Raw genomic sequence first — 13989 nt, forward strand, 5'->3', positions numbered from 1 at the left:
GCAACCAAGAGGAGTCATGGCTGGTCCCTCAGGCCCCAGTCAGCCTGGGGTGCCCAAAGGGTCGACCTCCTAGACAGCAGGATGCCTCCCAGGGTCTCAGCTGGGTCAGTGTGGTGGCCCCAGGCGCTGAGCCGAGACGTAGGACTCAACCAGCCGGCAAGTGCGGTGGCGAGTGCAAGCAGGCTGTGGCTCAGCACACGCGGGCCACTTCCTAAGAGAAGGCACTGTGGGCGTGCAGGTGGGGAGTTCACTGTCCTGCTCAGTCACGTTCAGTCCCAGGCTGTGAAAGCCTGGTAGCCCTGAGAGCGTGCGTGATTGCCATGGCTCCAGTCCACGGGCTTTCTGGAAGAGGAAAGGGGCAGAGACGTGATCGGGGCCAATGGGGACGCACTCAACATCACCTGAAGGGCACATGAAACTCTCATGTAAATCCTTCTTCTTGATCCAGGATTTAAAGAAGGGCAGCCTTTTGGTGAAAATAGCCTGTGTGCTGTCATGCTTTGCTCTTCATGGCCTTAGTTACAGAATTACTATTTTTTTTTCTTTTTTTGGGTCACATCCAACAATGCTCTGGGTTACGCCTGGCCTTGGACTCTGGAATTACTCAGGCAGTGCTTGGGGGATCATATGGGGTGCCAGGGATCAAACCCGGGTCAGCCATGTGCAAGGCAAACGTTCATACCTGCTCTGGCCCCACTAAGTTACTGATTTTTTTTTTCTTATTGGGTCACACCTAGCGATGCACAGGGGTTATTCCTGGCTTTGCACTCAGGAATTACTCCTGGCGGTGCTCAGGGGACCATATAGGATGCTGGGAATTGAACCTGGGTCGGCCGTGTGCAAGGCAAACGCCCTCCTGGCTGTGCTATAGCTCCAGCCCCAAGTTACAGAATTTTCAAACTCTCATTTTGTCTACTTTCCCCCCTTCTCTTGCTTAAGAAGACGTCTGTCTTGCTTTTCTTGTTTGTGTCTTTTCCTTTTGGAAAGTCGCCGTCAGCTGGCCTTGCAGACCCTTGGAGAGAGAAGCCCCTGGTACTGACCTGCGGACGAACTTGGACGTGATCTTGCTGATGATGCCCGTGGAGGTGCCCCTCCGGGCATGCGCGAAGGCGCCGGGCTCATGCGAGGGCGAGGCGGGCGGCCCGTTGTAGGCGGCGCCGCGTCGCTCCCGCAGCTGCTCGCCGTGGAAGGTGCTGCGGCTGGAGCTGCCCCGCGGGAAGCGCGTGCGGTCCGGGGTGCTGGCGCTGATGCTGTGCGCGGACGGGGAGGCGGCGGGTGCGCGTGGCACAGCGCTGTGGACAGACGGATGGACGGACGGACGGGTCAGGGCAGCTCAGACACACGCCCGACGGCCACCCCGGCCCCGCCTGCTGGGACCTGGGACCCCAGCCGCCCCCCGCCCCTACTCCAAACCCGACAAATGCAAAGTCCCTGGAGATGAAGCCACGTCTGAAGCCTGAGTGGCGACCCGGGCCGTTCCTAGCCCCTCAAACCATTTCGCACCATGATGTGCCCAAAAGTCAGAGTCACACTGTTCTAGGCTGTGACCGTGGCTAACAAACCTAAGCTTCCAACATGCTCCTGGCCCTGAGATATCCCAAGAGAACCAACCATCGGTCCTCTGGACCTTGACGGGCTTGCTGGGGCATCCACTTGGTGGAATGAAAAGGCTGCTTTGATGAAGACCAGGTGGCGTGACTGGTCTCAGCTCTGGGTCTCCTGACTGATTCATTTCAACTGACCAACATTAAATTCTGGGCACGGGGTGGTATTTTAAAAATTTTTTTTTCTGGGCAAAAAAATAAAAAGGGTAATTCTGGGCCCGGAAGACAGTATAGCAGAAAGGGCACTCACTGGACACATGGCAGACCCGGGTTTGATTCCGCCTCCTCAAGCACCACCAGAAGTGGTCCCTGAGTGCTGGGTCAGGAGTAAGTCCTGAGCATCACCAGGTGTGGCATTCCTCAACCCTTCCCCTCAAATTTACTTAGATGACAAATTAGGCAGCAATACTTTTATAGCTGGATTTCAAATAAAATCCTTAAACTACCCCATGAAAATAATTTTAATTGCAAAGCAGTATTAGGGATCCGCACTGGGGATTAGTGGAGTGACAGTCCAGCTTTTCTCCTGACATTAATGCTGGATCTTTCCAGAAAACTCTCCAGGGCAAGGTGACTGACTGTCCTGTGCCAAACAGTGCTCTGTATTTTAAAATACATAAATAAATAGATAAAATAATGTCTGGTGGTCGGCAGAAAGATGGAAGACAATGCATTACCCAGGCCGGTAAGCTTCGGCGCCATCCTTGATGGCCGGCAGTGGCACCTTGATGGGGTGGCTCGAAGCAGACATGGACTTCTGGTGGCGGGGACGTGCGGAGGGGACAGCAGACGCTACGGCAGAGCCCGCAGAGGAGATGCTACTGGCCGACATCTCTGTGAGGCTGGGAGAGTACGTGGGGAGACCGAGGCAATGGAAGAGAGGAGAGGCAGTTTACTCTAAGAAGCAGATGGTTACAAAGCCTCAAATGACTAACTTCTGGGGTACATGCGGGTACATGATTAGAGAGCAACAAAACAGTCTTGCAGGGAGGTTTTTCTCTTGTTTTCCTTGTTTGGGGGCCACACCCAGGGGTGCTCATGGGCTACTCATAGCCTGGTGAGCCAGGGGCCAGGGAACCTTACGCGGTACTGGGGGTTGAATCTCGGCCTCCCACAGGAAAAGCACATGCTCCAGCCCACAGGGGTCTCTCTCTGGCACCAACGCTCCCACTGAAAATGTACAGGCTGGACTGATTGACCCCTACCCCAGGAAAGCTCCCACGGACTCGTCTGTGAACTGGAGAAGGTGGGAAATTATTTTCGTGACTGGAAACTAGCACAGGAGACCCTGTGCATTTTTCCAGAAATCAGTTTGCTGCGCTGCGTTGCTGTGGGTTATTCTGTGTCATGCAGCAGAACATTCCTAAGTAAAAGCAACATCCCTGGGAAAATCAGCAGATGCTGTCAGTTTCCAACCACGATCAATAGATTCATAAGGTCAGTGCTGTGGAGTATGAGCTGTGGGTGAGAGTCTGCAGGGCTAACGCGGAATGGGAAACCAACCCCAGCATCCTTGGAACCCTGAGGAACTTGCAGTTGAGGAGAATGTGCTGAGCCGGGAGACTTAAAGCACACATTGTTGACACAGTTACCGGGTGACAGGAAAGGGAAGTAAGTGGGGCCTGTAGGTACCCACTGTGATCACAGTGGCAGACAGTGAGGTTTGGGTCACAAGGAGCCAGAGAGATAGTAGAGCAGGGAGGGTGCTGGCCTTACACACAACCGACCCATTTTCGATCCCAGGTACCTCATATGGTCCCTGTGGCCACCAGGAGAGGCCTGAGCACAGAGCCAAGAGTAAGCCTGAATACAGCTGGGTGTGCCCCCCAGACAAAATAAGACAAAAATCCGGGTTATGAGGATCGGGTGCGGGTGGGTTGGGTTTTTTGTTTCAGTCCAAGGCTTTCAGGGCACTTTGGAGGTGAAGAGATTCCCCACATTTTCCTGAACTATTTCCCACCTTCCACTTGGGCCAGGAAGGTGCCTAACGATGGCGCCTCCTCTTGGGGTCACTGTTGGGGAGAGCAGAGCGAGGGCACTCCTCAGCCGGACCCACCTGCTGTCCTTGCCATTCTGCAAGGCCACGTAGCGGTCTGCGGTCCGTTCACAGACGTAAGTGTTCCTTCTCGCCATGCTGCCCCCGGAATACACATTGTTCTAAAGAAGGAAAAAGATGGCAATCTAAACTCTCATAGCTCACTCTGGACAAGAACTGAGTGCTCAAAGAGGTAAAGGGGTATACACGGTAATCTTTCGGGTACCCATACTTAAAAGAGAGAGATAGAGATAGAGAGAGAAGGAGGGAAGGAGGGAGGGAGGGAGGGAGGGAGAACGAGACAGAGAGACAAAACGACAGAGACGGAGACAGAGAAAGTGCCTGCCATAGAGACAGAGCGGAGGGTGGAAGCAGAGAAACTGGGACATTGGTTGTGGGAAACGCACACTGGTAAAGAATGGGAGTTGAAGCACTGTATGATGGAAACCCAATCATGGTCAACTTTGTAACTGAATCTCACAGTGATTCAATTAAAAATAAAATTGATAAAGAAATTAAAATACTAATGGCAGGTTTTTTAAACGCAGAAATGGGAAATTCGGGGGGAGGTAGGAGGCCACATCCAGTGATGCTCAGGGCTACTCCTGATTCTGTGCTCAGGGATCACTCCTGGTGGGCTCAGGGGACCATATGGGGTACTAGGGATTGAACCCAGGTGAGCCCCATGCCAGGCAAGTACCCTCCTGGCTTTACTATTTTTTGGGTCCCATAAACCTAGAAATATAAACGAAGAGTAGAAGAAATAGTTCTGAAGTGGCAACAGCCTCAGGGAAGAGTCGACCGTGGCAGAGTCTGGGGCCAACCAGCCACCCCGCCACAAAACTTGGGAGGAGGAGGGGGACACGCCCCCTCCCACACCCTGGCTTCCGGCTGGGTTTCTGCTCATCCTAGCAGTACTGTGAGACCAGACACCCTGCAGACAGTGTCACAGGCAAGACAGGGGCACCCACCTCTCTCTCCCAGCGGAAAGCCCCCAAGCCAACACCTGCCCCGTGGCTGGGCATGGCCACCCCTGGTGGCTATGGCCAGGGCGGAGGGAGCATCACAGCCCAGCACGCATGAGCACCTCTTCGACGGGAGCCACTGAGAAGATGCTCCGCGTCCAGACACCAACCACCAGCGCGCATCGCGGCCGCGCACAGACTCACGCTGGGAATCGTGGAGGACTTTTTCCTCTCGGGCCCCACGAGCGGGCTGGTGGTCATCTCACTTTTGGAACCCACCGTCGTGCTGCCCAGCTTCCGCGCGAGGTCCTTGTCCCACTCCTCCTTCTGCTCACTCTCCACGCTGGTGGCCTGGGGCCGTTTGGTGTAGGAGACGGCAGGGGGGATGGCTGGACCAGCTGTAATTAAAAAAAGAAAAAGACTACTTAGTGAATAAATAATGGATATTAATTTTCTCACAAACAAAAATGATGAAAAATACCTCCCCACACTTTACACTCCGTGCTAAGATTGCATAGTTTAAAAAAAAAAGTTGGCAGCTGAAGGGTTAGTACAGCAGGAAGGGCACTTGCTTTGCATGTGGCTGATCCGGCTGTGATCCCCCACACCACACAGGGCCCCCAAGCAATACCAGGAGGGATCCCTGAGCACAGAGCCAGGAGTAACCCTGAGCATCGCCTGGTGTGCCTCCCTGACACCCCCTCCCCCCAACCACAAAATAAGCCCTGTTGTGGGCAAAGGGTTCACTATGGAACTCTGGAACAACAAATCCCTGATGTGTGGGGTGGCGCAGTGCAGAAGAGCCAAACGCCAAGGCCCGCGGCACGTGTCTGTGCCCGCGCCTGCTCCCCACCATGGTCGCTGAAGCGCCGTTGCTTCTGATTGGCCGAGATGCTCCGCTGGACCTTTAGGTGGGCGGGGGACTGTAGGGAGCTGTTGTTGAGGTCACTGCTGGGTCGAGACCGGGGACACAGGCTCCCGCTGGACAGCGATTCGCCGCCTTCGAACTGTTGGGAGAAGAGAAGCCATCAGGGACTGGAGCCAGAGGCAGAGACATCACTTGGCTCGGGGCGTCTCCAGCCAGCCTGGGGCATCACGGCAGGAGCCGGGCAGCAGCAGAGCCTGTTCTCCCCGCCAGCTGGCCTGGCCACCTCTGCAGAGGTCACCCTGTGCATCATGGGGACATGCTCTACGCTGTGTGCCCAAACATCCTCGATGGAAACAGCAGAGCTTCAGGGAGGCCAGGGACATTGTCAGGGGTCAGAACACGGGATAAAATCCAGGCCTGAGCTACACACACACACACACACACACACACACACACACACACACACACACACAACACACGTCTGCTGGGGCAACGGAGGTGCCCGCTGCAGGGAGATCCTGACTGCATCCCGGCACGCTGGCTTTATGTGCAAGATGCTTGTGACAGACCTACGGGATGTGCAGAGGACAGGCTGCTTGTGACACCAGGGTGCAGAAGCATTAACTTGAATCCCTCCGAGATGGCACAGGCTGGTGCTATTAGCTGCCTGCTCTAGACCAGGACCCTGAGGGCCTGATAAAGGAAGTCAGCTGCCAATGTCAGAGTTTAGTGGCCGAGCTGGGCTGTGGCCACCAAGGTCACGTGATTTGTGGTCAAAATAACTCAAGCTTTGCCTTAATTCTGGCCTGGGCCAGGTTCGTATGCTCACCAAATTAGTATTTCCTTGTGCTTTTCCAAGAAGAGGAAACCTCTCAGGAATGTCACCCTCAGGCTGGGGAGAAACGCTTCAGACGCAGCCACCGGTGTTTCCCACTTAAAATCCACCCGACTTGGCTCCTCTGTTGTGCCCTCCCCCCCATCCCCCCGCTCCCTCCGGCCCCTGCTGGCCAGTCAGTCCTCTCTTCCCAAGTGGGAAGCAGCGGCCTGGAAAGTGGGAGGAAGGCTGGACGGGTCAGTGTGTTGGTCCGAGCAGGGTACCAGTCCAGCTCACCATCCTTCCCCAGGCCCCCTCTCCTGCTGGACAGCCCAGAGCTTAGGAAAGGTACCACGTGGGCTAGAATTGGAGGCTCTGAGCCATCACGTCCCACAGGCTTGGAAACACCATCCACTCTGGTGGTTCTAAGGCCAAGCCTGGGCTGTGGCCTATTCTGAACGCCCAGAATCCCACAGTGTCAGGCCCGAGGGCGCCTGGGCCCTCCAGAAGAGGCTCCTGGAAACCATCTATCCTCTGGCCTCAGGACTTAGCTCAGCTCCTGCAGGGAACAGGCTCAGCGAGCTCTGTGGAACGCTCTCTTCCCCGGCGATGACTCTGATTATCATTAATTCCAGCCTGTTTATAAAACGCCTCCCACTGGCGTCTAATGTTCAACAAACCGGTACGCTGGGTTCTTTTTTGGGCACCGGGATGTGGGGGCTCACTTGGGTCACCCTCTGAGGTGCTAGGGGCTCTTTCTGGTTTGCTCAGGGGGGCAGATGGGCTGCCAGGGACTGACCCAGGCTGGGCCAAAGTGGCCACAGGTGAGGTGAATGTCGCCCCCTGTTCTCTCTCTTCAGCCCTGGGCTATTCTGGTCTCTTGCGCTTTACCTGCACCTTTGTTGCTTCCAAAGCTGCGCATAGGATCCAAAGTCCCATCACTATTGTACAGTTTTTTCCAGAACGTACCTCATTCTACGCCTCGCCTGGCCCTGGCAATTCCCAGTTGGATGGGCCAAAGCCCCTAGAGAGGACCAGACAGAATCTCACCAAAACCGCTTTCCCTGGGTTCTCACTCGGGTCAGAGAGGACACACCTTTCACTGCAGATGCTCTGGTGTACCCCTGCCAGTTACTACCTGAAACAAGCCCCCTCCTCTGCAGCAGGTTGGGGTGCAGTGGGGGTCATCCTCAGGCCAGCCTGGAAGAGCTGTCCCTGAGTCAAGGCCAGTGTCTCACTTGCTCCTGCCAAGTGGAAACTCTCTGGAAACCCAGAAGTGAAATCAGCTCAGAACTCAGCATCCTCTAATGGATAATGGATGTGTCGAGGTCTCCATGACCTTCTCAATACCACACAGGATATGGCTCAGCCCACAAAGCGATTCATATCAATGAGAAAAGGTGACAAACTCACTTCAGGTGGCTTTCTACCGAGAAGAATGTATGTAGCCATGACTTCATCATATTTCTGATTTATTAAGGCATCATTTATCTCATCTCGTGCAAAGCCCATGGTGACCATGATATCTAGAGAATAGAAAAAAAAAGCAAAGGTTCTGAAGATGGGATTTATTGGAGTGAGCAAACCCACAGTACGAAGCAAACCTGCCAACAGCTACGGAAGCGAAACATCAGAAACAGTACCCAGAGTCTGAGACACTGGCTCGGGAGCTCCCCGTGCAGGACCCCTCTGCGCCCTGGGCTGCCTAATTCCGAGTCCAGCCTACTTCCATCACCTTCCACATTCCTCGGCTGAGCTCCTCACCCAGCAGGAGGATTGTCTCTCCAGCAGCACATGCAGAGCTCCCCCAGCACCCCCCTCCCACCCTCCAGGCAGAAATGACACACTTCGAGGCTAGGGAGAGAAAGGGAGACACATAGGCTGGAAGCAGATAGAGTGGCAGGGGTCTGGGCGGGCGGGTGAGACAGGCAGGGACCAAGTGTCCACCTAGCACCTGCATTTCTGCTGAGAGTGCAGGATTCCTAGTCTGGGCTGATAAAGGAGTCAGATTCATAGGTATCATTCTAATTGAGTGTACATTATTCGAATTTTCACAAGACTGCTGTCAGTGACTGAATTAGGCTACACTCTAAGAGAAGAGTAAAGGATGTGGGTGACGTGATGTTTAGTGGATGCTGCTGGGAAAGATGATAATGAGAGCATTTTTCAGACGCAAGTTGCTTCCTGTGTAGGAACTCCTTCCGCAGGGCAAAGAAGCCTCAGTCAGAGCCCGGGGGTCACCAGCACACAAGCCCTTCCCCTCACCAACGCACTCACCTATCCTCTTTGTGTCATTGAAATCCGGTTCAGGCTCAGAATATGGCTTTAGTTCTTCTTCTTCATGACCAACATTCATCCATCGATCTTTCATTATTTGCTGGGAAAACAAAATGCTACCTTATGTTTGGCCAATCAGAACATTCAAACATTATTTTAGCTCTATTTTAAGAAATGTGAAGATCACTGGTTTGTTCAACAGAGTGCAGGCAACAGCCGTGGTTGGAAGGGTTGCTAAGATAAAAACCGAAGAGCAAAGAAAAGAAGAGAGAAGATGGCCAACACGACCAGAGAGGTGGTAGGAGCAGCTCTTCATGACAAGCTCACATTCTGCATCATTTTGACAGGCAGCATGGACCACTGGAAGGACTGGAAAAAAAAAATCAAAGGAGATAAAAAGAGAGGAAACAGGAGGAAGAAATTATATTCTTAGTAGGTAAAAAACCTGAGATATACCAGTATTCTAATAAGTAGGAAAAATAAAACCCCATGTCTAACGAAGTGCTCATGGCGGGGAGTCCCAGGGGCACCATCCCTGCTACCCAGTGCAGTGAGTGGGAATCACCACACCACACACACCAGCAAACAGGCCAGAACCGGCCAGAGATAGACATGACTACAGGACAATGAAACAGAGTGTGGGACTAATGTCAGTGATTGAAATTTCATGGGAAATAAATAAGATATCTCCCTTGAAGTATTCAAGAAACACCTTTAATAGTGCATATAAAGCCACAGGTGAGGCTCCAGCTGGAGGTGTGTGTGTCTGTAGGGGGGACTAGAGAGCAATTTTATGCAACAACAGAGTCAGCAGGGTTCACGTCAGAGTCTCTGAGAAAAACTGCAACAACAGAGAGTTCACATAGTGAAGACAGTCTTGAGCCTCACCAACAATAACTCAGGACACTCAAGAAATACCACGGGGGAAAAACAGACAAAAACTTCTACTCTGTTAAGGCAGGGAAATGCAACACAGTAAATAATCTCATAGCAAATGTACATGGTTGGTACAAATATCTAAGGCTGATTAATCCGACTTGAGTTTTGTTTTTTGGTTTTGGGCCACACCCAGCGGTACTCAGGGCTTACTCCTGGCTCTGTGTTTAGGCATCACTCTTGGCAGGGCTTGGAGAACCATATGTGGTGCTGGGAATCAAACAGGGCTGGCTGCGTACTATACTAAGTCATGACCCCTAACTGGACTTATTTAAGTAAAAAAGTAAGGGAATGGTTAAATTACAGATGAAGTATAGTTAATGTGTTAATTACAAATATTGATTACTGGGACACAGCGGGTAGGGTGCTGTATATAGTCAACCCAGGTTCAATCACTGAAACCCCCTCTGGTCCCCTGAGCTTGCCAGTAGTTGGCTGCTGAGTGTAGAGCCACGAGTAAGCCCTTAGCACCACCAGGTACGACCCCAAAACAAAAACAAGACAATCATTACCTACAATGAAAAAAATACAAATTAAAGCAAGGCTGGAGTGATAGCACAGAGGGAAGGGCATTTGCCTTGCATGCGGCCGACCCGAGTTCGAGTCCTCCGTCCCTCTCAGAGAGTCCGGCAAGCTACTGAGAGTATCCCGTCAGCACGGCAGAGCCTGGCAAACTCCCCGTGGTGTATTTGATATGCCAAAAACAATAACAACAAATCTCATAATGGAGACATTATTGGTGCCTGCTTGAGCAAATCAATGAACAATGGGAGGACAGTGCTACAGTGCAATAAACTGTACTACCACCAAGGCATCTAGTACTAGCAAATTCTCTTCAGTACTGAATCCATCTGAAGAGTATTGGTACCTTCCAATGTTGTGGTCCATGCTTAGCTTTTTTGGAAAGAATTTATAAGAACTATCATAGACACTTGGGTCTAGCAATTATGTTTTAGAGAATTTAAGCATGGCCGACCCAAGTTCGATTCCTCCGCCCCTCTCGGAGAGCCCGGCAAGTTACCGAGAGTATCTCGCCCACACGGCAAAGCTTGGCAAGCGACCCGTGAGGCATTCGCTATGCCAAACACAGTAACAACAAGTCTCATGATGGAGACGTTACTGGGCCCGCTCGAGCAAATCAATGAACAACGGGAGGACCGTGACCGTGATCTAAGCATATATCCCTCAGAGTGGGGAGAACATAAATCACATTGCTTTTAGCACAAACAATGAAAACAACTCAAAGATGCCATAGGCAGTGATGAACTAATAAACTATGATCTATATACCCCAGGGGGCTAGCATGGCCAGGGACAAGTGTGGTGCTCATCCTCCAAAGTCTGAACACAAGCAGACTCCTTTCAGTTAGAAGGAAATGATCCACTGTAGAATTGTCCACCGGGAGACTCCCATGTCCAACGTTTAGATTCGGCCTTCTGGAACTGTGAGTTACCATAGATGGTCTTGGTCGACATGATGAACTCAGTCTCTCACCCTGTTCGTTCCATTCTAGGCCATGGGTCCCGATGTGAAGTTCTTCAGCTGATCATCTCGGTCCTATCTTGGCATTAAAATCACCCACAATGATTTTGTAGAAGGTGTGGTTTTCTTAGAACTTCTCCTGCTCCATGTAGAACTCTCAATTTCTCTTTTACCATAATTAGATGTTGGTGCGTAGACAACGAAGATAGAAACTGCCGGCAGTGAGCCAAATCTATTCAAATGTAAATGTCCGATTCGGGTTGTTAGGCATTTGAATGAATCAATGCTCATGGCCAAGTTTGTATTGACAAGGACACCAACGCCTCCGACACCTCTTTTATCGCATGTTTCGAGGAACAATTCTTCTCCAGTGTCGAAAACGGCATGATGAGATTGGTGCCTTCTTGTCTGGGTCAGACCAATGATGTCGTACTTGATCTTCTGCGCTTGTACCATAAGATCCTCGATGGATGGATCTGATGCTAGCGTACGTGCATTGAAAGTACAGACGATAATTTTTGTCTTCCTTCGTTGTGGCAGCCTAGTTCGGCCTTGAGATTTTATTGGCCTCTCCTTTCTCATCCTTCTCAGTGCTGCCATGTTGGTGAAGCCTTCGGAGTCAGGTGAATGAGACCCACTGTAATTACTGGATGATTCCACAACGAAATAGAACACATCATATTCAATTGACGGTTTTGCCTGACTGATGTCGCTGTTGTCCCAAAATTCCAAACAGGATCGGACTACCGTCTCCTTCGTGCAAAATTCTACTTCACAGAGTGGGGAGAAAGGGCTGCAAAGTTCAAAAAGAGAACTCCCAGAATGACCACCAACTGGGAGCTCTTTGGCACTACTGTGGCAACATGGGAAGATGCCATTGTTGACAACATTGACGAGGAATACGATCAACTCGTTCAGCACCTCCATGATTGTGCGAAGAACGCCAAGAGAGAGATAGCCACAAAAAAATGCCTGTCTTCGAAAACTCTTGAGCTTATTTGCCAATGTGGTTTGGCGCATGCCTCAGGCAACCACAAGTGAACGTCTGAGCTCGCAAAGCAGTGCAGAGATGCGATCAAGGAAGACCTCAAAGAGAGAAGAGCAGAAGTGCTGGTAGATGCGGCAGAAGCTGGGAAAAGTATTCGTAACGCCTGCCTGTCCTTCGCCAACTACAAGACCAAGATGACTGCCCTCCGACATCCTGATGGATCTATCACATCCTCTAGAATGGCAATGGAGAAGATTATCCATGACTTCTACTCAAATCTCTTCGATAACCATGTCTACTTGCCGACATACCAAATTCCACAGGATGGATATGTCGTTCCCAATGTTCTCCCTTCTGAAATCCGACATGCCATTTCGTCAGTAAAGAAATGAACAGCACCCGGCCGAGACAAGGTCAGACCCGAACACCTGAAGAACCTGCCGTCAGTACTCATCAATACACTGGCTCAGCTCTTCACACGCTACCTGTCTGAATGCAAGGTTCCATCCCAATGGAAAACCAGCAGGACTGTACTACTGTTCAAGAAGGGAGACATCCACAACATTGGCAACTATTACCCAATCTGCCTATTGTCTGTCATCTACAAGTTGTTCACTCAAGTCATCCTAAATAGGATTGGCAGAACACTAGATGAAGGACAACCATGCGAGCAAGCCAGGTTCTGCAAAGGATTCAGCACCATCGACCATATCCACACAATAACCAAGCTCATTGAGGTTTCTCGGGAGTTCAAGATGCCGCTCTGTCTAATGTTCATTGATTTAAAGGCCTTTGATTCTGTTGAGACGGAAGCGGTCATTGAAGCCCTAGCCAATGAGGGTATTCAAGCTCAATACATCAAGATCCTCCGTGAGCTGTACTGTGGATTCACTACCAGGATCTCACCATTCTACAAAGAAGTAATCATCGATGTCAAGAGAGGGGTTCGGCAGGGTGATACCATTTCACCGAAACTCTTCAGTGCCACCCTCGAGAACATCATGCGACGACTGGAGTGGGAAGGAATGGGAATGAAGATAGATGGTCGGTAACTACACCACCTCCGCTTTGCTGATGACATTGTTTTAATAACACCAAATATCAGCCAAGCGGCACAAATGCTGGCCGACTTTGACCATGAGTGTGGAAAGGTCGGACTGCAGCTGAATCTTACGAAGACAATGTTTATGAGAAACAGCCTCATTCCTGACGCCCCACTCGCTCTCAACGGAACAACCATTTCCGAATGCAACAGCTATGTGTACCTAGGTCGAGAAGTCAACATGACAAATGACCTGGCACCCGAGCTGTGCAGGAGGAAGAGAGCAGCTTGGAATGCCTTCAAGAACGTCGAAGAAATAGCTAAGCGGACGAAGAACCTCCGGCTCTGGACACATCTCTTTGATTCCACTGTTCTTCCTGCATTAACATATGCCTCAGAGACCTGGGCCCTACGCAAACAGGATGAGAACGCTATTCGGGTCTCTTTCCAAAGAGGAATTGAAAGAGCTATGCTTGGAATATCACGTTTCACTCAAATGAGAGAAAGAATCTGGAGTTCCGACATCCGTCGACGATCAAGAATCAGGGATGCTGTCTTGTTTGCCAAGGTGTCAAAAATCAGATGGGCTGGTCACGTAATGAGATTTAAAGACAACCGCTGGACTAGAGCTGTTACCGACTGGATTCCACAGGATGTCAAAAGACCGCATGGCCGCCCACCTACCAGATGGTCAGACTTATTCATCAAGATCATGAATGATCGGTTTGAGGCTCTTCATGTTCCTAGAGTGAATAGACGCCATTGGGCTACACTAGCACGCGACAGGGACAAATGGAGACGTTACTGGCACCCGCTAGAGCAAATCAACGATTAACGGGAAGTCAAGTGATCAAGTGATAAAGTGATCCACTGTAACATGGAAACTTTGCTGCTATATGAACACGTCTATGTTTACACACCTAAGTCTGGGGTAGAAAAACAGCTCTTCTTTGTGTGTGCATGCCTGTGTGTTTGTGT

At 51.1% G+C, this 13989-nt stretch overlaps 1 protein-coding gene across 2 annotated transcripts in view; it reads right to left on the reverse strand.

Annotated features, from left to right (window-relative positions):
- Window positions 1-13989, reverse strand: part of MARK1 (microtubule affinity regulating kinase 1) — an 82232-nt gene that overhangs the window by 5431 nt on the left and 62812 nt on the right. The window contains exons 10-16 of one of the 2 annotated variants that reach the window (XM_056110842.1): window positions 8564-8663; window positions 7700-7812; window positions 5458-5611; window positions 4884-5002; window positions 3661-3761; window positions 2282-2446; window positions 1041-1292 (exon numbers count right to left, since the gene is read on the reverse strand). In XM_056110842.1, the coding sequence (XP_055966817.1) occupies window positions 1041-1292; window positions 2282-2446; window positions 3661-3761; window positions 4884-5002; window positions 5458-5611; window positions 7700-7812; window positions 8564-8663 (1004 nt within the window). Of the gene's footprint in view, window positions 1-1040; window positions 1293-2281; window positions 2447-3660; window positions 3762-4808; window positions 5003-5457; window positions 5612-7699; window positions 7813-8563; window positions 8664-13989 lie in introns of both variants that reach the window. The other variant, XM_056110841.1, reaches the window with a different exon arrangement.

Source organism: Sorex fumeus, unplaced genomic scaffold (genome assembly GCF_029834395.1).
Source record: "Sorex fumeus unplaced genomic scaffold, SorFum_2.1 ptg000010l, whole genome shotgun sequence".
In the NCBI taxonomy this organism is placed as follows: Eukaryota; Metazoa; Chordata; class Mammalia; order Eulipotyphla; family Soricidae; genus Sorex; species Sorex fumeus.